Source organism: Syngnathoides biaculeatus, chromosome 17 (genome assembly GCF_019802595.1).
Source record: "Syngnathoides biaculeatus isolate LvHL_M chromosome 17, ASM1980259v1, whole genome shotgun sequence".
NCBI lineage: Eukaryota > Metazoa > Chordata > Actinopteri > Syngnathiformes > Syngnathidae > Syngnathoides > Syngnathoides biaculeatus.
The window spans coordinates 17,857,309-17,883,637 of record NC_084656.1 but is presented as its reverse complement, the minus strand read 5'-3'; the positions used below and the strand labels follow the sequence as shown (position 1 = coordinate 17,883,637).

The 26,329-nt window shown below is 48.5% G+C and overlaps 1 protein-coding gene across 1 annotated transcript in view; it reads left to right on the top strand.

Annotated features, from left to right (window-relative positions):
* The first annotated feature begins 205 nt into the window (after positions 1-205).
* Positions 206-26,329, top strand: part of notch1a (notch receptor 1a) — a 31,830-nt gene continuing 5,706 nt past the window's right edge. Inside the window, exons 1-27 of the mRNA XM_061800605.1 lie at positions 206-1,768; positions 2,524-2,605; positions 11,100-11,362; positions 12,547-12,885; positions 14,215-14,337; positions 14,409-14,642; positions 15,922-16,077; positions 16,154-16,339; positions 16,407-16,520; positions 16,681-16,794; positions 16,890-17,123; positions 17,185-17,295; positions 18,381-18,573; positions 18,658-18,803; positions 18,886-18,999; positions 19,451-19,570; positions 19,661-19,813; positions 19,971-20,199; positions 20,277-20,478; positions 20,554-20,707; positions 22,516-22,700; positions 22,774-22,906; positions 22,988-23,245; positions 23,318-23,430; positions 23,907-24,478; positions 25,568-26,008; positions 26,102-26,247. Coding sequence (XP_061656589.1) covers positions 1,708-1,768; positions 2,524-2,605; positions 11,100-11,362; positions 12,547-12,885; positions 14,215-14,337; positions 14,409-14,642; positions 15,922-16,077; positions 16,154-16,339; positions 16,407-16,520; positions 16,681-16,794; positions 16,890-17,123; positions 17,185-17,295; positions 18,381-18,573; positions 18,658-18,803; positions 18,886-18,999; positions 19,451-19,570; positions 19,661-19,813; positions 19,971-20,199; positions 20,277-20,478; positions 20,554-20,707; positions 22,516-22,700; positions 22,774-22,906; positions 22,988-23,245; positions 23,318-23,430; positions 23,907-24,478; positions 25,568-26,008; positions 26,102-26,247 — 5,176 coding nt within the window. The 5' untranslated portion in view covers positions 206-1,707. The remainder of the gene's footprint in view (positions 1,769-2,523; positions 2,606-11,099; positions 11,363-12,546; positions 12,886-14,214; positions 14,338-14,408; positions 14,643-15,921; positions 16,078-16,153; positions 16,340-16,406; positions 16,521-16,680; positions 16,795-16,889; positions 17,124-17,184; positions 17,296-18,380; positions 18,574-18,657; positions 18,804-18,885; positions 19,000-19,450; positions 19,571-19,660; positions 19,814-19,970; positions 20,200-20,276; positions 20,479-20,553; positions 20,708-22,515; positions 22,701-22,773; positions 22,907-22,987; positions 23,246-23,317; positions 23,431-23,906; positions 24,479-25,567; positions 26,009-26,101; positions 26,248-26,329) is intronic.

The window sequence follows — 26,329 nt, the reverse complement described above, 5'->3', positions numbered from 1 at the left end:
AATCCGTCTTCACTACTTAAATGTTCATTTTAAATCCAGTACAGTACATTTAAAACCCAAGTGTCATGCCTATAAATATTCTAAAATAGATCATGAAAAACACAAATAACATTATTCACTTCAATGTCTATACGGAAAAATAACTATGAGCGGAGAGCGCGTCGTCCACGCGCAAAGTTGCGGAAGTCTCATTCGACATTCAAGTGGTCGCCATATTGGCTGCATCTTCTGTCCGTGACATCACAATGGGACATTCACCATTGAAAACACGCTGCGCCACCTACTATGGCAGACGAACACGCCCTTTGTGACACAGAAGCTGTTTTCAAAGTAGAGAACATCTCAGAACCGAGTGAAGTGACCGGGGCAATATTACCCTATCGTTTCGAGCCATATTTAGATGATATGCGGATCACGGCCAAACCGCATGCGGCCAAACCGCCTCCCCGTCCGATCCACCTCCGTGGCGGTGATAAAAACAACGCGCCTGTGAGTGATGACGATGCCGCGGTCAAACTGCCTCTCCGTCCGATCCATCTCCACCACGGCCCAGCGCAGCGATGAGCCACCCCGGCGGCGCCGTGTCCGCCAATCACGGCTTCAGCCGGGGTGGCACATCGACACATTTAGCACCCTTGACTTACGCATTACGTCCCCCCACAACTATTATTTTTTTTTTAGTAGCTGTATACAAACCTACCTGTCATATTGAACCCACGAAGCTCTCATCCTTTGCACCCATGCAATCCATTTTTCACGACGAACCGGGTCTTTTGGAAAAGTATGACGAGCGAATCCGTCCTCCCGAGTGTTCGAGCAATATCCAGCAATACAACGAGCCGGCATATCGGCTAACACGAAGGAACGACGAGCTACCTTCCAGAAGGTAAAACTAGTATAAACAGACGAGACCGCTTGAGTGCGCTACTGCCCTGTACGTCACTTCCTGCTTCTTCTCGAAAACAGATCCGCCTAGAGGATTTTCATGGCGGGAATTACAAAAAGCCATATATGCCAAAATCATGTTTTGTGGTGAAAAAAAAAACCCCAGATGGGTCCATACCGGCTGCGGTTTATTCATTAATAACATGCTGAAAAATCATGCATTTCATGACAGTGGACCTTTAAGTTCAGGTCAATTTGTTGGCATTAATTATTGGAGGAATGATTGTTATTCAGGTATCTGACGGGCTGTAAAATGTGATGAGAAAAATGTCAGGAAGATCTTTCTAGAACATCTGAACTGCATTTGAGTCTGTCTCTTTATTAGCTTAGCAGCTAACGCAGTATACAGTAGTTTCAGATTGTTTTGTGAGACAGCGCATTAGAGTGAAGCGTGCCCCCCCCCCCCCCACCAGCTGCACAAAAGGGGGTGGGCCGGGGGTAAAGTGGGAGGACCTGAGCACACCGAGCAGCCCCCTCAAACACTTCATTGAGAACTCTGCACGCACCAAGCCGACCTCCGCGATCTGATGCTGTGCTTTCTCCGCGAGGAACTACCGGGGGAAAAAAGCGACTTCTGCATTTTTATTTTCGCGCGTGTGTATTTGTGCGCGCGTGGCGTTTCATATTTTTTGCATTTTCCCACGCCAAACACCTGGAGTATATACACCCCCGCTTCCCCCCCCCCACCACCACCACCCCACTGTGGATCTATGCCAACTCTACGCGGGACTCAAGCCCAATTTGTGAAGTAGAAAAGGAGGAATGTATCGTTTCTTTGCGAGGCTGGCATATCTCCTTCCGACACTCATCTTCGTCTCTCAAGGTAAATCAATTTTCTTCCATTTTTTTTTAACAAATTGAAAATAGAAAATAAACTTTTATTGAACTTGCTGAGTCTGCATTTTGGGCAGAAGTGAGTCACAGAAGAGGACGTAACACGTGCACCGTTGCGAGTACGATTCAGGAAGTGGGATGGAAATGGAGTTAAAATTGTGGATTTATGTATATATATATATGTATATTTTTTTGTTTTGCCGCCTGGACACAGTAGCCACGAAATGTCGTTTTAAAGTAATTAAAGATGAAAAGCTTAAAAATTATAATGGAAAACGTGTTTAAGAAAACGAATCTGTTGAATTCATAAGTTGCTTGTGTGTTGGGGGGAGAGGGGGGACGCTCATGGGGGACCTTGTGGTGTGTGTGTGTGTGGGGGGGGGGGCTTTTGTCTGCAAGTGTGGGAGACTGCGTGTGTGGGGTGGGGTGGTAAACAATGCACGAGTAGAATGTTTTATGGCTCGTGCTGGACTCATTTCTTTTGTTCCCTGTTTGAGTCCAGCAGCTGCAGCGCGCCTCCCCCCCCCCCTCCCTTCTGCAAAGTGTGCTCACCCCCCCTCCCCAAAAAAAGAAAGCCACGCACCATCAGGATGCACGCCTCTCGTCCCCCACCTGTGTCCTCTAGGCCCACCACCACATTTTCAATTAAATATATCAGGATTGTAGAATATATCTCTATTTTTATGTAATTAGTATATCTCAATTTTCTTATGATATAAAAAGCGTGTCATGTGCATTCAACAGGTCTAAAATGCTCCCTGCCCACCGAGTCCTGTCTGAACGGAGGAAGGTGTGAACCCGGCCCCAATGGAAATGGAGACTGCAAGTAAGAAAATCAAAACATTTACTTTTGTTGGGCGGTCTTGGAATCTGAGAGTTTTTGGGAGTTGAGGGGTGGGGGGCAAGTCACATATTCCCTCCGTTCCCATTCCAGCCTTTGAGCGGCCCCGTGCGCCCGGCAACCAGAGGCTCGGGGACCCTCCTCTCGCTCCGGTGTGTTTTTTTTTTTTTTTTTTTTTTTTAGTATTACTCCCGCCGGAGGAGCCAACGGTTCCCTTCACGAAAAAAAAAAAAAAAAACGGGTCTGGATTTGTGCGCAAGGTTCCAGCGGGACAAAAGCCCACCCCTTCCTCGCCGCCCGTTAATGAATGCAAGGCCCCCTCGACTGCAAAGTGCGAGTACGCGTCCAGCCCTAAATCTTGCTTTTCTGCTCTTTCACGAGGGGGGCGACAGCTGGGGCTCGCCCGCCGCCCGTCGCCCATTGTTGCGCGGTGGGGAATAAAGCTGTGTGACTAATCGGAGTGGGCCTTCCCATCATGCCACAGACACCCCAAATACTCGCCAAACCTCTGGCATCGGGGCCCCTCCCGCATCCAAAAGGCTTGTCTCCTGCTTACTTGAATGGATAAGCCCACCCCCGGCCCCCACATCGGCCCCCCCACCCTTCACTTGTGTGTGATCTCCATTAGAAGGCCAGATGGCTGTGAAATCTAATTGGTTGGGATGTCAACAGAGTGAGATTGACTGGACTAAAGTGCTGAAATTTGAAGGTAAACAAGTGGGAGTCGGCAAGGGGCGGGAGTGGGGGGGGGGGAGTAAAATTGTTGGGTATTTATTAGATTTTTGTGGCGGGTTTTTTCGAGAGCAGTTGAAGCAGCAACATTCGGTTCGCAGGAGCCTATCCCAGCGGACTTTTGGTGCGAGAAGTTGGGTACCGCCTGCAAATAATCCTTCACCCTCACATTCACAACTAAAAATATTGATTTACCCTAATATGTATATTTTTGGAAAGTCGGGGCAAGGCAGGAAGTAAGGTCGGAGCTGAGATTCGAACCCCTAACCTGAGAATTTTGAAGCAAACACTACTGTATCCCCACCTCTTTTTTTTTTTTAGGCAGAAGAGGATTTGAAATTTTCTCTTGGTTCTAGTTGAGGACTCCCTCCTTCCACTGTGGCTCCAGGGTGGGCCCCCCACCTCCCACCCCCTTGGGGCATGTGGTCGCGGCAGGCGCCTCTCCTGCTCTGTGGGGACAAAAGGGGAACTAGTGAGGATGCGATGCGTAGTAGCCCGAGGCCATCAATTCACAGTATCTAATCTGTACCTGCCCCCCCCCCCCCCCCCCCCCCCGACGCCCCTCGACCCCCACCCCGAATACACACCCTGTCCACACGCGTGCATATGCTCACATCTATACAGGCGTCGTCCGCCTCTACAAAGAGCTCACTGTGGGCTCAGTCCCAATTAAAAGCGGACAGGATAGACGCGCTGCCCGCGTCTTCCGCTTCCTCCTATTAATCATCCCGAGCCAGGCAGCCGTCAGTCAGCGAGCGCGGCGGCGGCCCGGCGATCGCCGTCGCCGATCTTCTGTCGGCAACCAAGCGGTGCTCGCGCATCGGAAGAATCTTACTTGCGCGTATCCGTGCTTCGGCGCGAAAGCCATATGGTGACACAGTTGCGACGGGCGAAGTTTGAAATCCTCTTTGGGTTCCCGCAAGGCGTGAGAACCGAGTGGAAATTCACTCGTCGGCTTAGTGTGGGCATAAACTGTTAATCGGTGGTACCTTTTTTTGCCCCCCCTTCTGGGTTTACTGGGATTACATCCCCCGTGTCAAAACAATAAATCCAGGAAATGTAAAATTTAGTTACGCCAACCACCTTTTAGCATCCATCCGTTCAATTGTCGGGAAATACGGACAATCAATCATTCATATGCATATTCTCTCCTATGTACCGCATGTCTAATTCGGACAAGCTGTTTTAATTAAAGACAACCTTTGGTGACGGACTGGGGCGACACTGGACCGGTTAGCAGTCAAAATCCGGTTACGCATACTGACAATTTTGAGTCGCTGTTAAGGCTTAACGGACTTTTGGAGTAATAATCGATGATGAGTGTGTACTAGTTGTTAGCTAATTGTAGGGAATTTGTAGACAATCAACCTTGGGCGGATACTGTGTCCAGACAAAACACAAAATAGACAATTTTGAGTCATTCTTCTTCTCCTACTTTCGGCCTATCTCGTGCATCTTCCTCTCTAACACCCAGTGTCTTCATGTCCTCTCTCACACTATCCAGTACCACAGTTTCCTTACCTCGTCTGTCAACCTATCCATTACTACCGCAAACAGGAAGGGGCTCAGCACGGAACCCTGATGCAGTCCCGCCCCTCCCTTAAATTCTTCTGACACACCAACGGCACGTCTCACCGCTGTTCTGCTACCCTCATTGATTAGCCAAATTACGGAGAGTGTGGTAAGTATGTGAACAAACAGGTCCAAGCGGGGTGGAACAGTTGGCGGAAGGTGTCTGGTGTTCTGTCTGGCAGAAGAGTCTACGCTAGGATGAAGGGCAGAGTCTATAAAACAGTGGTGAGGCCAGCCATGATGTAGAAACGGTGGCACTGAAGAAAAGACAGGAAGCAGAACTGGAGGTAGGAGAAATGAAAATGCTGAGGTTATCGCTTGGGGTGAACAAGTTGGATAGGATTAGAAATGAGATCCTGAGGTGGACGGCCAAAGTTGGATGTTCTGGAGACAAGGTGAGAGGAAGCAGACTTCGATGGTTTGGAGATATCCAGAGGCGAGAGAGTGAGGATATTGGTAGAAGGGTGCTGAGGATGGAGCTGCCAGGAAAAAGAGGGAGAGGAAGACCAAAGAAAAGGTTGATGGCTGGTGTGAGGGAGGACAGGAGGACAGTGGGTGTTAGAGAGGAAGGCTTTTAACGGGACAAGAAGCTTAGGCAAATGTGACTTTTGGAGTAAGACTCAGGGTGTACTGGTCGCCAGTCTATCGCACGGCACATATGGTACAGACACACAAGGATAAGACTTAAGACAATACTTTCCCACATAGTTGTAAGTCTATAAAAGATGACTTTGCGACATGGTATTAAGGACAAAGTGAGGTTGCAAGACCGATGTGTTGCTGCTTTGCTGAAAAATAGTTCCCTACCAGCAGGACTGACCCTAGGAAACACCTGCAGCTGCTTGAAATCCAGCTTTTGACCAAAACCGTAGCCAGGCGAGATCAGACCTCCGTGACCTTGCACCGAGTTGTCTGGTATTGCATAGTGGCGGTAAATTGTCTCTCCGGCCAAAGCCCAACCGCGGCCAGCTCGCAGGCACACAACCTTAAAGAGAGGTTTCTCCCTCCCTCAAGGAATTCATTTGTCCCCCTAAAGGATTACCGGCATGGTCAAGGCTCAGCTCCATGTGGTCCTAAGCCCATCAGAAGTGTACAAGTGTGCATCAACGAGTCGACTTCATTTAAAGCTTTAAAGCTGCCGCTCTGCTTTAGACAGGCTGCCAGTCAGTTGCCAGGTTCTGGACCAAAGCCAGCTATGCGAACCACCAGACCGGTGGCCCAAACTATATTTTGCGCCAAGTATTGGAGTGGCGGCGGCGGGTTGAAACGAACCAGTTACATCTAATTGTGCAGCTTTATTAACTCGGAAAACCGCTCGTAAATATTCAGATGCAGATCAATCACTAATTTAATACTTAAAAAAAAAAAAAAATCACCATTGCGCTCTCTGCTTTCATCGATTTATGTAATCTTCCACACTCGGTCTTAAGAGTCATGAGTGATGCCATAAATAATCCATTTATTAAACAGAAATCAACCTGCATGGGGCTAACAGAAGCATTACAATGATCCATTTGTTCCCGAGGTATCTCCAAAATTGTTTTTATAACGCGGAATAATTCTAATAACTCCTTCCGTGCAATCAATCTCGCCTGAAGAGAAGCAGCTCCTAGTCTAGACTGGCCCCTGAAACCTCACAAGACTCACTTGAGACCGTTAAATGTGGAAACTCTCCTCGTGGCTCGGTTTTGGGCTTCAAGTGAGTGCGTGTGATGGGCCATCTGTGTTTTAATCACAGAGGAACTCGAAAATGTCACCGTTTTGTTGTATTTTCACCGTTAAAAAAAAAATCCACAAATGGATGTCAAAAAAAGATGACAGCAGATATGGGCAAGATAGCGTGAAGTTCAGGACGAAAGAGCTCGGGAAACAACAGAGATTACAGGTAGAAAAATTGATGCCAACAAGCAGATGTAGAGCGGGGATTTGTTTCCCGAGGGGCGAAAGAGTACGCATGTGTAAAAGCCGCAAGTGCCCACATTGAAACCCACATTCAAACACGAGATATTTACAAAGAAATACGGTACACAGAAAGAGTTTAATGCTAGCGCGGCGGTAACGCTAGCGCCGTGCTAAGGATTGCGCTAACGCTACATACATAAGCTGCAGCTGTGTAAAAGTTGCAAGTGCCCACATTGAAACAAACACGAGATATTTACACAGACGCTAGCAATAAACTGCGCTAAAGCCAGCGCTATTGCTAGCGTCGCGCTAGCGCCAACGCTAACAGGCCCGGTTAAAATAAAATGTAGCGGTAAATATCACTGGGACACGGCAGTAACACAGCAGCAACACGCTAGCACAGCGCTAATGCTAGCACAGCGCTAACAGGGCCGGTATGAATCACTTCCTCGGCAGATATATTCCACCAGTCTCATACCCATTCTGCTCGAGTGCCCCCTTGAGGCCGTGAGAAAAAAATGGACAAATTAGCCGCATCACGGCATAAACAGCAAGGTTGTAAGCGTGTGAAAAAAGTCGCGGCTTGTAGGCCGGAAATTATTATTATTATTATTTTATTTTATTTTTTTGCTGTATTCCATAACTGTTTAAGTGAGGTACACACATACCAATTTCAATCCACGGGGGTTAAGGTCTTGGCATGTGAAGAGCCAAACCAACAAGAACGAAACAACTTTGTGTCAAACTTCACTGTACGATGTCGACATCAGCTTATCCACAGCGGTGGTATTTTCTGGTTTGGTTTTGTGTCGTCGCTGGGGGACAAAGTCACCACCGAGTGTGGCAGATGGCAGGCCTGGCCCAGTCAGCCGGGTTGGGGGGGGTTGCATTGAGAGGGGAAAAGGCTGTCCCCAAACACAAAAGCGCTAAGGGTCAGAGGTCGGGGGAGCATCTGCTCCGGGGCCTGAGGCGGACATTTCATCGCCGGGGAGAGACCTGTTGCCGTGGTTTGTACGACAAAGACGATGCGTCCTTAAAAAAAAAAAAAAATGGAAAAAAAAAACACCAGAGAAAAAGAACGTCGTCTTATTTGTATTTATGGGAGGGAAACCCGTTACTGTGTTTTGGTCGTCGTGCTGGTACAAGGAGAGTAAAGTATTTTTTGAAGTGGTACTTGATATATAAGTATACTGCGAGGCAAAACTATTCCTCTACTTTGTAGTGTAGTTTGCATTCATTATGTCTGAAAGTGCTACGTAAATAAAATTGGATTGAATAATTTCACGCTAGTGTGCCCGTGAGGGGAAAGGAATGCGCGATGTAACGTGGCTATGATTAATATCTGATAAATGCACGAGTTTCTTTTTCATATTATGATGAAGTGAAATTCGAACAAGGGGATTCTTCAAAGCCTCGGCAATCTTGTAAGCGTCTGGGCTCCCCGCGGTGCACACGGGCCCGTTAAGAGGTCTCACCTCTCGAAAGTCAACAAGAGAGGTTTCGCCGGCGCCCTGTGACACCCGGGGGGGGTTGGGGGGGCTGAAACCAGTTAAAGCAGGATTTAGGGGAATAGCGGAAAAAAAGAAGACGAGTTAAGACCAAAAGCGTGTTTGGGGCTGAGGAAGCTCAGAAGTTGCAACAGCTGACTTCGTACGAGTTCCGAGTGTTCCGGGAGGAGAGGTTGGCTTGTCGGCAACCCCCCCGGCCGGCCCCCGGGGGGAATTGCGGGGGATGTGGGGGGGGGGCTTGCAGGGAGAGGAAAGGAGAAAGGAGGAGGAGGAGTCTCGTCCAACAGCTGCCCTTATTAACATGCGCACCTGCTCCCTGTGGATACACAAACAGATGCCCCCCCCCCCCTTGCTTCCCCCCCACAAACACACGCACGCAGGCCCAAATTCAAACCGTAGCACTTTTATTTTCGGCACCATTGCTATTCACAAGATTCAAATCAACACAAAGATTATTATACATATACACTCCTCCAATGCTTTCTCGGTTGTTCCCGACTTGCCTGGCGTCGTGTGTGGGGCGCGCATGCTCTTTAGACTCTAAGTCAGGGGTGGGAAAAGTACGGCCAAGCGAGCATTTACATTGACAAGGAATCCTGTCAAATGTTGTTGTTTCTTTCGGCTTGTCCCTTTCGGGGTCGCCACAGCGTGTCATCTCAGATGATTGCACATATATGTTTGGCACAACTTTTACATCTCAGATGAACGCACATATATGTTTGGCACAATTTTTACGCCAGATGTCCTTCCTGACGCAACCCTTCTCAGGGAGTGGAGGCCCCAGTGGGAAAGGAACCCACAACCCCTGGTTTACCAAACCAGTGCTCGAACCACTGAGCTATGGGGCCTCAATCCTGTCAAATAGGCTCCATTAATTTAGCATTTTTTGAAATGTCTTCATTAAAATGTATTTATTATTGTTATTTTTTATTTAATTTAACAATTCAAATAATTTGTCTTTTTTGGGGGAAGGGTGACTAATACAATAATAGCACTATAGCGCAATAATTGTTTAAATAATTATATAAATTTTCTGGAATTATTTCAGTATTTTAAATTAAATATTTTCCATCATATGTGTTTTTTTACATTTTAAAACTAAGTAAATTGTAAATTGAAAGAGACTTGTTAAATGTTAGTGTTTTAAATACAATTAAATAATTCTACAAAATTTCTGGAATTATTTCAGTATTTAAATAAACTATTTTCCATAAAATATTAGTAAAATATGTTTTTTTACATTTTAAAATTTAGTAAATTATGTAAATTAAATGAGACTTTAAAATTAGCATTAAATGTTCATTTAAATGGTTTTAAATACAATTAAGCAAATAATTATACAAAATTCCTATAATTATTTCAATATTTAATTAACTATTTTCCATAAAATATTAAGAAAATATGTTTTTTTACATTTTGAAATTAACTAAATTGTGTAAATTAAACGAGACTTTAAAATTCGCATTAAATGTTCATTTAAATGGTTTTAAATAAAATTAAACAAATAATTATATACAATTTCTAGAATTATGTCAGTATTTAATTAACTATTTTCCATAAAATATTAAGAAAATATGTTTTTTTTACATTTTGCAATAAAGTAAATTGTGTAAATTAAACAACACTAAAATTAGCATTAAATATTAATTTAAATGGTTTTAAATAAAATTAAACAATTATATAAAAATTCTGGAATTATTTCAGTATTTCAATAAGAAAATTGCATAAAATATTAGTAAAATTAAAAGTAAATTAAAAGTAAATTGTGTAAATTAAATGAGACTGAAATTAGCATGAAATGTTAATTTAAATGGTTTTAAATAAAATTAAACAAATATACATAATGTACAAAATGTTTCATTAAAAACAGTTTCTTAATTAATTCTAAATATATAAATTATTATTATTTTATAAAAGGTGCATGAATTATTGTTAAAATGATTACATGCACATATTTATATTACAATTGGTTGGGGAGCACTAAGCTGGGATAGGCTTCAAGTCCCTCATGACACAAGAGGAAAAGCGAAACAGAAAATTATGAATAACAATCAGCATGGAATGTGACCATGGCAAGGTCTTCACTGTTTTTGGGAGCAAAGATTTTTGGGTGTAGACTTCAGTCCTGGATGCGTCACTTGATGGCGGCCGTCCGGCAGGCGGCACCGTCCCCTCGATCGTCGCGCTAGTCCGAGATCAGTGCGGAAAACGCGAGGGCCAAAGGTAGCCGGAACGGGCCAGACTTTCCTACGGGGTCCGTCGCGCCAGCACAAATTTTGTTTTCAAGGTTCAGAGGGAATCTAATCCAGAAGAACAACACCCCCTGCCAGAGCGGCTGGGAAAAAACGGGGACACCCTTTCAAACCCAACCGCACGTACAGGATGACCTTGTGAAGTCGCCAGACATTTTGTTCTCAGGGCGACCCAAAAAGGTGGTAATCATTCAACTTTGTACAGGCCTAAAAACAAAACAAAACACAACACTGCTTCTAAAAACTTTTTTTTTCTTCTAAATCTTATAATACATAAAAATTTTAACCCATTCACTGCTAGCCTTCCCAGTTAACGTGGCTATTTTTTTTTAAACGTCTATAGCCGTCAATGGCATGGAATGTGTTTTAACTACTACTCAGAATGTATTTTGACCCATCTCATGCATCTTTTTTTTATTTCATTGTTTCATTGTACATCATCATTATTATTGTTTTAATAATTAAGCCATTTCCCTGCGATTTAAAACAAACAAATCGCTTTCTCCTCACCAGGTGTCCCAGCGACTACGTGGGCAACCGATGTCAATTTCCCAGCCCGTGCAGCCCGTCGCCGTGCCGCAACGGCGGCGAGTGCCGCGCCGTCTCCCGCGGCAACACCTTCGACTTCCGCTGCGTGTGCAGGCTGGGCTTCGCCGACCGCCTCTGCCTCACGCAAAGCAACCACGCCTGTATGAGCGCGCCCTGCCGCAACGGCGGGACGTGCGATCTCGTCGGGCTCGCCAAGTACCACTGCCGCTGCCCGCCTGGGTGGTCGGGTAAGACCCTCAAATGAAAACATTTATGCTCAGCTGCTTGTGGAAAGTAGTAACGTGGTGGCAGTAATTTCACTAAATTAAAACAGTTAACAGTTCTTTACACAGACAGGCAGAACTATTAAGTGATCTTTCACTAAATAGCAGTCGTACAGATAAAATTTGTATGTACCTGGAGCTAATTACCATTTATAAAACAGAATAGCATTTTTGTTGATATAAGCTTGGTCACAGAAGTAATTAACTTGTAAGTCAAGGTATCGCTGTAGTGATATAATCAACAGTAGTGTCTTTTACTAAGGTTTTTTTTATTTACGAGGGGTTACTCGAGCTACGTTGTGTCTTTGTAGACCTATGACGGAGTACCAAGAGGGGAACTGTGGTACTGCATGTGCAAGTTGCGGAGAAATATGTTGTTAGAGTGGAACAGGACATGTACAGTATGAGGGCAGCAGAACAGCAGTGAGAGCTGTAGGTGTGTCAGAAGAATTTAAGGTGGAGGTGGGAGTGCATCAGGGATCCGCGCTGAGCCCCTTCCTGTTTGCAGTAGTAATGGATAAGCTGACAGATGAGGTTAGACTGGAATCCCCTTGGACCATGATGTTCACAGATGATATTGTTATCTGCAGTGAAAGCAGGGAGCAGGCGGAGGAACAGTTAGAAAGATGGAGGGAGGCACGCAGTGGAAAGGAGAGGAATGAAGATTAGCTGAAGTAAAACGGAGTAAATGAGAGGCCCAGGGAGAAGAGGTGGCGAGGGTGGATGACTTCAAATACTTGGGGGCAACAATACAGAGCAAATGGAGAGTGTGGTGAGGAAGTCAAGAAACGGGTCCAAGCGGGGTGGAACAGTTGGTGGAAGGTGTCTGGTGTTCTATGTGTTTTGGAGACAAGGTTTGAGAGAGCAGACTTCGATGGTTTGGACATGTCCAGAAGCGAGAAAGTGAGTATATTGGTCGAAAGGTGCGAAGGATGGAGCTGCCAGCCAAAAGAGCGAGAGGAAGACCAAAGAAAAGGTTGATTGATGTCGTGAGGGAGGACATGAAGACTGTGGGTGTTAGCTTGGAGGATGCACGAGATAGGCACGCTGTGGCGACCCCTATTCAGGACAAGCCGAAAGGAAAAGAAGAAGAAAGTTGATTTTTGCTGTAATCCTTCTTTAATTCGTTATTGTTTCTGGCTTTGCAGGCGAAACGTGTCAACTCCCGAACCCGTGCACTTCAAACCCGTGCGCCAACGGCGGCCAGTGCTCGGCTTTCGACTCCAGCTTCATCTGCGCCTGCCCGCCGGCCTTCCACGGTCAGACCTGCAAGCAGGACGTCAACGAGTGCGCCCAGAGCCCGACGCCCTGCCTCAACGGCGGCGTCTGCGTCAACGAGGTGGGCTCGTACCACTGCCGCTGCCCTCAGGAGTACGCCGGGCCGCACTGCGAGACCCGCTACCTGCCGTGCAGCCCCTCCCCGTGCCAGAACGGCGGCACCTGCGTCCAGAAAGGCGACGCCGTCTACGACTGTAGCTGTCCGCCAGGTAAGCGATGATCACATATCATAGAAAGCGGCACAATCACAGTCCCGTTTGCTACCCTACTCGACGTGTTCACCTCAAAACCCGGAATCAAATCGGAGCAAGTGCAACGACGGCAGGAAGCAGAACTGCAGACGTTTCCTTTTGATAACCCCGCAACATGCGTACAACTGCCTTTTATTGTGTTGCTGTCCAAAGTCAAAATTATGGAAAACCTGTAAATTTTGCACAAGAAATAATGTAAAATCCTCTTTACGCAGCTGCGGAAAGTATGACCACGAATGGCCCGCTTTGTGCTTTATTAGTATTTATATTCGAAACAGTAAAAACCGAATGGAGCTGTTGTACCCTTAAAATTGGTCGGACATATTTTAAACATTTTTTTTGTTTTCATTTGTTCAAATAATCTCATAATTGAGCTATTGTAAAGTGGCACGGTGGGCTCAGCTGGTAAAGGGTCGGCCTCACAGTTCTGAGGACCCGGGTTCGATCCCGGCCTCGCCTGTGTGGAGTTTGCCTGTTCTCCCCGTGCCTGCGTGGGTTTTCTCCGGGTGGGCACTCCGGTTTCCTCCCACTTCCCAAAAACACGCGACATTAATTGGACACTCTAAATTGCCCCTAGGTGTGATTGTGAGCGCTGCTGTTTATCTCGATATGCCCTGCGATTGGCTGGCGACCAGTTCAGGGTGTACCCCACCTCCTGACCGTTGACGGCTAGCGTGGGCTCCGGCACTCCCCGCCACCCTCGTGGGGATAAGCCGCAAAAAGAAAATGGATGGACGAATCTATTTTAAACAAAACATCACTAAAATGTATAATTTTACTTTATTTTGAAATCATACATATGGAAAATGTGATGAATTTTACGTCTTCATTGCAGTATTAATTTAGCTGTTTTTAGTATATCTTCATTTCATTTTTTTTTACATTCATGCTTATTATTAGGAATTTCTTGCTATATCTTACTTTATTGTTAAAACAATTTTTTTTCAGGATGGTGCAGCACTTGTGTGTGTGTGTGTGTGTGTGTGTGTTTAAAGTTTAAGCCGTGCTGTGTGACTCCGGCGGGTGTCCGTGCTGGAATGCGGCGAGATAGAGAAGCCGGGCCGGCACCCGCTGAGCCGCTGGGTCGCTAGTTAATCATACTCTCATACCTATAAAACACCCGCGTCTATTGGGGGGGGGGGACATGTTGCATAAAAGCTTGAAAAGCAGTCTGCCGTGGGGAGGGAGTACCTAGTTTCACCTGAGGTGCAAGCGCCAAAAACTCCACTGAAATGTGGCCGGAGTGATTTTGTTACTTGCATAATCAAATCCTCGCCGTGTTCTCAGGATTCACGGGTCAGAACTGCGAGCACAACATCGACGACTGTCCAGGCCACAGCTGTCAGAACGGGGGCGTGTGCGTCGACGGACTCAACTCCTACAACTGCCAGTGCCCCCCTCATTACACAGGTAAACTTCCGGGACGACGATAAAACTGGACTTTGTTGTTTCCTCTCTAAATCTTCCTTTTGGTATCCCAGGCCAGTACTGCAACGAGAACGTAGACGAGTGCGCGCTGATCCCCAAAGCGTGTCAGAACGGGGGCACCTGCCACGACACTCACGGCAGCTACCACTGCGTCTGCGTCAACGGGTGGACCGGCGACGACTGCCGGGAGAACATCGACGACTGCGCCAGCGCCGCCTGCTACCACGGCGCCACCTGTCACGACCGCGTGGCCTCCTTTTTCTGCGAGTGTCCGCACGGGCGCACAGGTACCACCCTTGGCCATCCCGCGGGTGGAAATAGAACTCGCATGCCGTACTTACGGAATCGCTCTGGGTAGATACGGTGAAGAAAATAAGTATTTGAACACCCTGCCATATTGCGAGTTCTCCCACTTGGAAATCATGGAGGGGTCTGAAGTTTTTGTCCACTGTGAGAGAGATAATCTAAAAAGAAAAATCCAGAAATCACAATGTCATGTCATTATCAAAGCCGCTTATCCTCACAAGGGTTGGGGGAAAGCTGGAGCCTATCCTAGCTTGCTTCGGGCGAAAGGCGGACTACACCCTGAACTGATTTTTTTAAAACGATTTATTTGTGTGATACAGCTGCAAATAAGTATTTGAACACCTGTAGATAAACTAGAATTCTGACTCTCAAAGACCTGTTAGTCGGCCTTTAAAAGTCCAACACCGCTCCATGTAGTATCCTGAATCAGATGCGCCTGTGTGAGGTTGTTAGCTTCATAAAGACACCTGTCCACCCCATACAATCAGTCAGACTCAAACTTGTAACATGGCCAAGACCAAAGAGCTGTCCAAAGACATCAGAGACAAAGATATCACCCTCGTGGGGTCTCAATGATCCTCAGAAAGGTGAGGAATCAGGACAGGACTACACGACAGGACTTGGTCAATGACCTGAAAAGAGCTGGGACCACCGTTTCCAAGGTGACTGTTGGTAATACACTAAGACATCATGGTTTGAAATCATGCATGGCACGGAAGGTTGCCTCCCCTGCTAAAACCAGCACATGTCAAGGCCCGTCTTAAGTTTGCCAAGGACGATTTGGATGATACAGAGGAATCATTGGAGAAAGTCTTGTGGTCAGATGAGACCAAAATGGAACTTTGTGGTCATAATATCACTAAGCATGTTTGGAGGAAGACGAATGATGAGTTCCATCCCAAGAACACCGTCCCTACTGTGAAGCATGGGGGTGGTAGCATCATGCTTTGGGGGTGTTTTTCTGCACACGGGACAGGACGACTGCACTGTATTAAGGAGAGGATGATCCCGGCCATGGATTGTGAGATTTTGGGGAACAACCTCGTTCCCTCAGTCAGAGCAATAAAGATAGGTCGTGGCTGGGTCTTTCAACGTGACAATGACCCGAAACTCACAGCCAGGAAAACCAAGGACTGGAGAACTTGCAATGTAGCAGGGTGTTCAAATACTTATTTTCTTCACTGTACTTAAACTCAAAGATTTGGACTCCGGTGAAATAAAATGCACGAGTCCAAATGAGGTTCTCCCTGGGGCTCGTAGGTCTGCTGTGCCACCTGGATGACGCGTGCATCAGCAACCCGTGCCAGAAAGGCTCCAACTGCGACACCAACCCGGTCAACGGGAAGGCGATCTGCACATGTCCGCCGGGATACACCGGGTCAGCCTGCAACCTGGACATCGACGAGTGCTCCCTCGGTACGCGCCGTTTCTCCTTCCTTCCTCCCGATTTTCGTCCCGCCGCGGACGCGTGACGCATTTTTGCACCTTCCAGGCGCCAACCCCTGCGAGCACGGCGGTCGCTGTCTCAACACCAAAGGCTCGTTTCAGTGCAAGTGTCTTCAGGGGTACGAGGGCCCCCGTTGCGAGATGGACGTCAACGAGTGCATGTCCAGTCCGTGCCAGAACGACGCCACCTGCCTTGACCAGATCGGGGGATTCCACTGCATCTGCATGCCGGGTACGGAATTCTAAAAACGACTCGAAGAGGCAGAGTTGGATTAAGTGTGTTTTTCCACCCTGTTCAGGTTATGAAGGTGTATTCTGCCATATTAACACGGATGAGTGTGCCAGCCATCCTTGCCTCAACAGCGGCAAATGCGTTGACAAGATCAGCTCCTTCCACTGCGAGTGTCCTCAAGGTGGGCAAATACCGGAGAACGTTCGGGCACGGGAGTTTGGCGCCAAAACCCGGGGGCAGGGAATGGGTTAGGGCGCGCCGCCCTGAGCCCATTGTGTTGCCGTGGGGAATACTTTTTACCGATCGTAGTCATGTTCAAAGTGTCTTTTGTTCAACTGCAGGATTTTCAGGGAATCTGTGCCAGGTGGATATCGATGAGTGTGCCAGCACCCCTTGTAAAAACGGAGCAGAGTGCACCGACGCCCCCAACGAGTACACCTGCGAATGTGCTGAAGGTCCGATATCAATTTTTCCCACGTCCTTTGTCGATTTTCTCGATTTTTTTTTTTTTTCCAACTTGGTCTGATACGCCATTTGACTTCGGTCGCAGGTTACACCGGGAAGCACTGCGAGATCGACGTCAACGAGTGCTACTCGGACCCCTGCCACTACGGCGCCTGCAGGGACGGCCTGGCCTCGTTCACGTGCCTCTGCCGTCCGGGCTACACGGGCCGCCTGTGCGAGACCAACATCAACGAGTGTCTGAGCCAGCCCTGCAAGAACGGCGGCACTTGCCAGGATAGAGAGAACATGTACATCTGTTCCTGCCCCAAAGGCACCGCAGGTGGGAACCTCGTCGGTTGCGTCGACAATTCCGACTCGCCTAATTGTTCCCGACGGTCCAGGTTTCAACTGCGAGATCGACCTGGACGACTGCAAGAGCCGCCCCTGCGACTACGGGAGGTGCATCGACAAGATCAACGGCTACGAGTGTGCGTGCGAGCCGGGCTACGCGGGTGAGCGCTGGGCGGGGTTTACAGGTGCAAAAGGGGCGGTCCCCGGGGCATAATGGGGGGAGGACAGGACAGGTGGCTGGCGGGCCGGGCTCCAGTCTGACAAAACAGTGGTGTCGGGTTGCCTGTGTGGCCTGAAAGGAGCCCTCTCCCCAAAACCGTTTGAAAAGAGTTTGTAAGTTGAGCCTTTACTGGGGGGGTGGGGGGTGGGGGGGGGGAGTTTTATAACACTTTTGCGCGATTGCGTGGCGTTCCAGTCCCTCGCCATCTCGGCCCGACAGAACCGGTTCTGTCTGGTAGCGTCTGTGCGATTATGCTAAAAGAGGGCAAAGCCGGGACCAAGTGTGTGTGTGTGTGTGTGTGTGTGTGTGCGCAGGCTGCTGTGCACCCCCCCACCCACCCCTTTTGTCCCCTCCGTCTTTTTGTGGGGAGTGCGGAGGGCACGGCGGGACGGAGATGCAAGAGGACAGAGGACTATTGTAACTCACGGCCGTGGCGGTTGGGCCCCTCCCCCCTCCCGAGCGATGAAGAGTAAGAGAGGAAGGAGTTGGGAAGGTGGGGGGGTGTAATTGTTACTCGGCCGTGTGTGAAATGGGTCTGGCCTTCTGTCCCTGTAAACAAGCCTTGCGAGGTTAGGTGTCCCTTGATAGGGGGGAGGGGGGGTGCGTGTGTGTGTGTGTGTGTGTGTGTGAATAGGGAGAGTAGTTACACCCCCCTTGGGTCCGCCCCCTCCTCCCCGAACCCAAACGCTCCTTCTGCCTATTCAACTGGCTGCCATTCAATCAATGGCGGCAGAGGCAAAAAAAAAAAAAAAACCTCCGGGGGCCACCGGGCTTGGCGCACACCGAGCTGCACTTGCCCCTTTCAATTGTACGCCGAGGGAGTTTTTAGCCGTCTATTGTCCGAAAAGCCGCGCTGTTTCGCCTCGGCGGGGGTGCTCGGAGAATGCCGCGGCGCAGATCGGAGTGTCCAGCTGCGCTTTGTCAGTGTGCAGAAATTTGTGTTCAGGCATTCGCACCAAAAAAAAAAAAGGCACGTTTTTGCATGGAAACACGCGTCCTGATGAAATCATATCATCATTCTTTCAGGAACAATGTGCAACATCAACATCGACGACTGCGCCGTCAACCCGTGTCACAACGGCGGGACGTGCGTGGACGGGGTCAACAGGTTCACCTGCCTCTGCCCCGAGGGCTACGACGACGTCACTTGCCTGTCGCAGGTGGACGAGTGCGGCAGCAACCCCTGCATCCACGGCCGGTGCCAGGACCTCGTCAACGGGTGAGCGACAGCCCCGCGTCGGGGGGGGGGGTCAATCGAGCGGAGGGGGGAAAAAAAACCGCTGACGTTTTATTCTCACCGAAGCTACAAATGCGCCTGCGACTCCGGCTGGAGCGGCCCGAACTGTGACATCAACAACAACGAGTGCGAGTCCAACCCGTGCACGAACGGCGGAACCTGCAAGGACATGACCAGCGGGTACCACTGCACGTGCAGGGCGGGCTTCACAGGTCAGCCGCGGCGGATCGGCGTCTGCGCTTTCCCGACTTGCCCTTTCGCGCTGTCTCACCGTGCCTAATCCCACCACCGCAGGTCCCAACTGCCAAACTAACATCAACGAATGTGCCTCCAACCCCTGCCTCAACCAAGGCACCTGCATGGACGACGTGGCGGGCTACAAGTGCAACTGCCAGCTGCCGTACAGCGGTATGCCACGTAGCCGCTTGCCTCATTTCCTGATCACTAACAAGCCTATCGTCCTTCTTTCCACCGGGAAAGCTTATCCTGTGTTGTTTTACTAAACATCTTCCAAGTAGTCGCTCGACGAGGAATGCTCGGTTTTGTCTTCACCGCGTGGAAAGATCTGCCTGTCTGTGTTGGAAGGATAACGTAGGCAGTGTGTGGTTTCCTCAGGGGGGGCAGTGAAGGGGACTGATAGTGTGCGACAGTTACTAATATAAGCAAGAACTCGAGCTCACGCCGCCTCCCTGTTTCCCGTCTGTGATCGCACAATAACAGGAAACAGGAAAGCCCTTCCTGTTTGGCAAAGTGGTCATGGAAATGGATAAGGAAGAGGGATGGAAACCGGGGCCCGCGCTCTCAGCGCCGCGTTTGCTTACCCCGCTTCGATGTTTTGGTTTTTGTTCCCCCCGCCCAGGTGAAAATTGCGAGACTTTGCTGGCCCCGTGCAACTCGAGACCCTGCAAAAACGGCGGCCTGTGCAAAGAGTCCGAGGACTACCAGAGCTTCTCGTGCAGCTGTCCCGGGGGGTGGCAAGGTGTCTTATTTCCGTCCTCGCCCCGAACGCGCTTTATGCTTGACGCGTCTTCCGGATCACCCAATTAACGGCGCCCTCGTTTGCGTCAAGGTCAAACGTGCGAGATTGACATCAACGAATGCGTTAAGAGCCCGTGCCGCAACGGTGCCCTCTGTCACAACACCATGGGAAGCTATCAGTGCAAGTGCCTGCCCGGCTACGTGGGTCCGAAGTGCGAGACCGACGTCGATGACTGCAAGCCAAGTAAGGACCACCTTGGAATGAGAGCCAGACCATAAATCAGAGGACTCATTCATCCTGACGATTATAGCGGATCACCTATAAATCAATAGTGTAGCTTTTCTTAGCTAAAAACGTAGAGAAACATTTTCTTCAACTCGGTGGTTTTTCCGCGTTTCAGATCCGTGCAGCAACGGCGGCCTGTGCCGCGACGGCGTCGACGCTTTCGCGTGCGCCTGCCCGCCCGGCTTCCGCGGCGGCCGCTGCGAGCAGGACGTCAACGAGTGCGAGAGCAGCCCCTGCCGCAACGGCGCCAACTGCACCGACTGCGTCAACAGCTACACGTGCACCTGCCCGCCCGGCTTCGGCGGCATCAACTGCGAGGTCAACGCCAACGACTGCACCGACAGGTAAGCGCGCAACCCCGGTGGCGTCGCTGCGGGAAACGTTTCATATAATAACTGCGTTTTTTTTTTTTTTTCGTTAGCTCTTGCTTCAACGGCGGCACCTGCGAGGATGGCATCAACGCCTTCACCTGCCTGTGCCTTCCCGGATTTACCGGCAGCTACTGTCAATATGACATCAACGAGTGCGACTCCAGACCGTGTCTCAACGGTGGAACGTGCCTGGACAGTTTCGGGACCTACAAGTGCACCTGCCCCCAAGGTTACACGGGAGTCAACTGCCAGGTATTGCGAGCTCCCCTCTGTACGTCACCGTTTTGTGATTTATTTCAAATTAACATTCCCGAGCTTGCTTGTTAGAATCTCATACGCTGGTGCGATTCGTCCCCCTGCAAGAACGGGGGCACGTGCTGGCAAAAGGGGGCCTCCTACACCTGCCAGTGCCAAACTGGTTGGACCGGGCTCTACTGCGACATCCCAAGCGTCTCGTGTGAAGTCGCAGCCAAACAGCAAGGTAGTTATTACTCAGTACACTCTTGTGTCTTGAGTCTTGAGTTCAGTCTTGTCAAAATGTCTTGAGATACAACTGAATCGACTTGAAAGAAGAGGTTTCGAGGTGTTATTTGCAATTCCCAGTTGAAGTTCTCTGTCAAACTGTACCGAAGAGATTACGCTTTGCGTATAGAGCTCGTGCGCCTACGTCACCAAAGTCACGTGACGGTCTAGCAAAGCATTCTTCAATGCTAAGTCGGTGGGAGACGACACGAAAAAACGTCTCCCAGAGTTTTGTCCGATACCGTTAAACATTTACAAGGTGATAATAAACGAAGGTAAGTGGAAAAATGAGAGATACTTGGTATAGGGTACCCATATTTAATGCCGAAATCGATCTTTTTGCCAATAAGAAAGTGGACCGTTAACCCGCTTCCGCTTGTCTCGGACAACTGGAATCGAGAACCCTCAAGTCGTCGAGATTTACACGGAAGAGTTTGAAAGTGTAGAAAAATCCGGACCCATGCAAATACTTCGTTGCTGGATCTGTTCTCAATCAACAATAAATCCCACACAGTGATGGAGCCACTCAGATTTTTTTTTTTCAATACAAATGCCAATATTTAAATAAATGAACCCTGGTTTTACACAAACTCGCATTCATTAACCATGATTGGAAAAACAAAAAAGACGAGGTGTGTTGCGGCCACACGTTAAACTTTGGTAAACCTCTTAGTGACAGATGTTTTTTTTATATATGCATTGTTCTCAAATGATTCCAAATGCGTATTTAAAAAAAAAAAGAAAATAAACCGCTGGGATAGGCTTCAGCCCCCGTGCACGGAAGCGTGTTGCGGCCACACATTAACCTATGCAAACATTGCTGTGACCGACCGTTTATTTTCTTTTTTTTTTTTTTTAATACGCATTGGAATCATTTGAGATCAATGCATATTAGGGGTGGAAAAAAAATATCTGAGAGATTTACCAAAGTTTAACATGTGGCCGCAACACACTTCCGTGTACGTTGGAGATGACTCCCTGTCTTTTTTTTTTTTTTTTAACGCATTGTTCTCAAATGAGCCAATTTAGCATTATAAATACTTCTTGGGAATTTGAGATTGAGAGATGAATAATTCCTACCTGAAATGAAGCGATCGCTACACAGGCGTGTGTGTATTTTGGTTGGGGACCATCCATCACGTTTAATCACCGAAATCCATTGATCTTTTCCCGTCTTTTCAGCCGGTATTCCATAAAATGATCTCTTTGAATATCTGTCTCGTCTGTTGTAACAACCAACAGCACAACAAGTCTCCGGCATTATGTATATTCTGCTCCGGTTCAATGTTCCCCCACACTGTCGAGCAGCTCTTTTTAACCGGCAGTATGGCGCCTTGAAAATGGCGACGTGACGTGCACGAGCTCGATTTAAAACAACCACCTTGGTCGTTTAGCACACAGTGTGGAAACACCATCAACATGCAAAGGAATCGCATTTTTCTGGTGGTGTTATAACCCTTTAAAAAAACAATATTTGAATACAAAGAGTGAATCAAAATGCCCCATGTGTCCAAAGTGCACACACCATAAGGAGCAGCGCAATGTGCATTGAATCGAAGCAGAAAGAGTAATGAAAGCTTTACATTCTATTTTTGTCATTACTGTGTTTTTATTAAATCTGATATTAAAGTGTGCTATTTAAGTTATAAAAAACACAAAAGTTGGAATGGAATGAATTAATAGCACAACAAGCGTTGTTCCAGAATAATAACCATTTTACTTCCATTTCGTGTCGAATATTAGCTAACCACCGTTCTGTTCTCTTAGGTGTAGAAGTTGTTCACCTGTGCAGGAACTCGGGCCAGTGCCTCGATGCCGGAAGCACGCATTACTGCCGCTGCCAGGCGGGCTACACCGGCAGCTACTGCCAGGAGCAAGTGGACGAGTGCTCCCCCAACCCGTGCCAGAACGGCGCCACGTGCACCGATTACCTCGGAGGCTACAGTTGCGAAGTATGTGTACTTGACGCTTGAAGTACAACAAGGTTTTACGGTACAAATGCTCACGTTTGTATCCCATCTCCAGTGCCTCCCCGGTTACCACGGGGTAAATTGCTCGAAGGAGATCAATGAATGCCAGTCTCAGCCCTGTCAGAACGGAGGAACTTGCATTGATCTCGTCAACACCTACAAGTGCTCCTGTCCCAGAGGAACCCAAGGTACACATTTGCACTCCCCGATTTGCCCAAAATTGAAGAGATCAGAGCGTAGCCCTCATCCAACATTTCTGCCACCCTCAGGTGTCCACTGTGAGATCAATCTGGACGACTGCAACCCGTCCAGCGACCCGCTGACCCACGAGCCCAAATGCTTCAACAACGGCAAATGCGTGGATCGCATCGGAGGATACCAGTGCGTGTGCCCGGCGGGCTACGTGGGCGAGCGCTGCGAAGGGGACGTCAACGAGTGCTTGTCGGATCCTTGTGATCCGAGGGGCTCGTACAACTGCATCCAGCTCACCAACAGTTACCGCTGCGAATGCCGCACTGGATATACAGGTAGCCGTTGTGCATCCGGCAACTGGATGAATGTGTGCCGCTAACACGACAGAATTTCCTTCCGTTTGCCAGGCCAGCGTTGTGACAAAGTGTTTGATGGCTGCAAAGGAAGACCGTGCAGAAACGGAGGGACGTGCGCAGTTGCCAGTAACACTCCCCACGGCTTCATCTGCAAGTGTCCACTGGTGAGTGCAGTTCATTTTCATTCCAGAGTGGCTTTCCAGCTTTGCTTTTGCCTCGAAGTGCCGTAGCCTCACAGGCATTATGTACAGACCAACACTAGCTGATAGATTAAAAGTGGGACGATCTCCTGGGAGGAAAGATGAAAGATGGAAGCTCTCCTTTGACTATTCTTAGTTTTAGTGTTTAAAACTAACGCATTAGTGTCGCATCGGGTGGACTTACATCCCTAAATATTGAATTTTCTATCGACCAATAAATGCGGAACGACGCAATTAGTCAACGGAGGACTCTGATAACTTGTCAGATACACAAAAGCTGGTTTGGTTTCTTGACATACTTTGAGAAGTAAGTCTTGCGACTCTTTTTTTAACCCCAGATTTTGAGTGCATACTTGAGAAAGTGTATCTTCTTTCTAAAGTTGAAGAATTTACATCATTACTTATTGATTAATTATGACTCAGTATCTCTGTTCTCTCAGGGCTTTACTGGCTCCTCCTGTGAGTACGACTCTCGCTCCTGTGGGAATCTAAACTGCCGGAACGGAGGCACGTGCGTATCGGGCCACCTCGGCCCACGCTGCCTGTGTCCTCCGGCCTTCATCGGACCCGAGTGCCTGACCCCCACCGACAGCCTCTGCATCTCCAACCCGTGCTACAACGGCGGCACTTGCCAAATCACACCAGACGCGCCGTACTTCCAGTGCAGCTGCCCCAGCAATTTCAACGGCCTTCTGTGCCACATCCTGGATTACTCCTTCGTCGGCGGTTTCGGCCGCGACATCACACCTCCCCCGGAAGTGGAGGTGAGCTGCGAGAACCCCCAGTGCGACGAGTGGGCCGGCAACCACATCTGCGACTCGCTGTGCAACAACCACGCGTGCGGCTGGGACGGAGGCGACTGCTCCCTGAATTTCGATGACCCTTGGCAAAACTGCTCGGCGGCTCTGCAGTGCTGGCGTTACTTCAACGACGGGAAGTGCGACGGCCAGTGCAACAGCCCCGGATGTCTCTACGATGGCTTTGACTGTCAAGGACAGGAAGGCCAATGCAAGTAAGTCTAGTGAAGTTGAACAACCTGAAAAATTCAACTACCGTAATTCCCGGCCTACAGAGTGCACCTGGTTATAAGCCTCACCCAGTACATTTGTAAAGGACACACCAGCTGTGTAAAAACTGCAAGTGCCCACATTGAAACGCGAGATGTTTACAAATAAAGACGGTACACAGAAAGTTTAACACTGACTCTAGCACCACCGTGCTAATGCTAACACCGAGCTAACAGGGCCGCTTAAAAAAAACATATTGATAAAAATCACTGAGACACGGCATTAACACGCTAGGGCAGCGCTAACAGGGCCGGACCGGTAAAATTCACATCCTCGGCACATATATTCCACCGGTCTCACTCTTAACCTTTTCCGTTTGAGTGCAACCTTGCGGCCGTTGGAGAAAAAAATGCACAAATTAGCCGCATCACCGCATAAACCGCAGGGTTGAAAGTATGTGAAAAAAGTCGCGGCTTATTAGGCGGGAAATTACAATACAAAAAAAATAGTCCAATCAAAATCTCTGCTTCCAAGCTTCACTGCGATCATTTTTTTTCACACAGACTACTTTTACAAAAAGTAACAAATGTAAGCCAGGAGGAAACAATGCATAAAATAAAAGAGAATGCTCAAAGTTTGGGATCATTTCACACTTGAAAACTGCGTTAGCTGGTTTAATTTCGTCTACCATCGCTAGTTAGTGGGTATTGTAAGCCCCCCACTAGTGGTCAAGGACAGAGGCACCCACTAGTGAACTTTTAATTGCTTTATTGAGCAGACGGTAACAAAATAAAGACTTAATAAGCACCTTCATGGGCTACTCCCACGGACTTTCATCGTCCCGCCTTTTTCAGCCACACTTATTCAAAGTCACAGATACTACAGTGTAGAACGTGTGGATGGTGACCCCAAATGGACAAAAATAATAATACCTCACATACATATTTTGTATTGGTATTATTGCTTTATGTCGAATAAATTTGCATGCGATTACTCAAATAATTGCTCGGCTGATCAGAGATGCTAAAATATTTGATGCCCCCGTGCCCAAAATGTTCCAATTTTTTAACCCGAGGCTACTTTCCATCCGACAGCCCACTTTACGACCAGTACTGCAAAGACCACTACGCCGACGGCCACTGCGATCAGGGCTGCAACAACGCCGAGTGTGAATGGGACGGCCTGGACTGCGCCAACAACATGCCGGAAAAGCTAGCGGACGGGCATTTAGTCCTGGTGGTGCACATTCCGCCGGAGCAGCTCAAAAATCGCTCTTCGGCCTTCCTCCGAGACCTCAGCGGCGTCCTTCACACCAACGTGGTGTTCCGCCGCGACGCCAAAGGGGAGCCCATGATCTTCCCTTATTACGGCAACGAGCAGGACCTGGTCAAGCACAACGTGCTGAAGCGTTCCGCGGACGGCTGGCCCGAGTGGGCGGCGGTGCCGGCGAATGTTTTGGGTCAGATGAAGGACAAGGTGTCCGCCGTGGTCAGCCCGCGGAAACGCAGGGAGCTGGATTCCCTGCAAGTCAAAGGGTATGCACCGCAAAATCGCAAATTGTGACATAATCCCCTTTATTTTCATAGGAAAATCAAGCAGGTTGACCGCATTCTACTTTCAACACGTAGGTCTATCGTCTACTTGGAGATTGACAACCGCCAGTGTTACCAGCAATCCAGCGAATGCTTCCAAAGCGCCACAGACGTTGCAGCGTTCCTCGGGGCGCTTGCCTCCAGCGGGAATCTCAACGTTCCCTACATCGAAGCTGTCACCAGTACGTAGCTCACGCTTCCCTGCGCATCTTGCCTCCGTTTGTAGTACTTTAGTAGCAAAAAAATTCAATCGTCGTGTTTTTT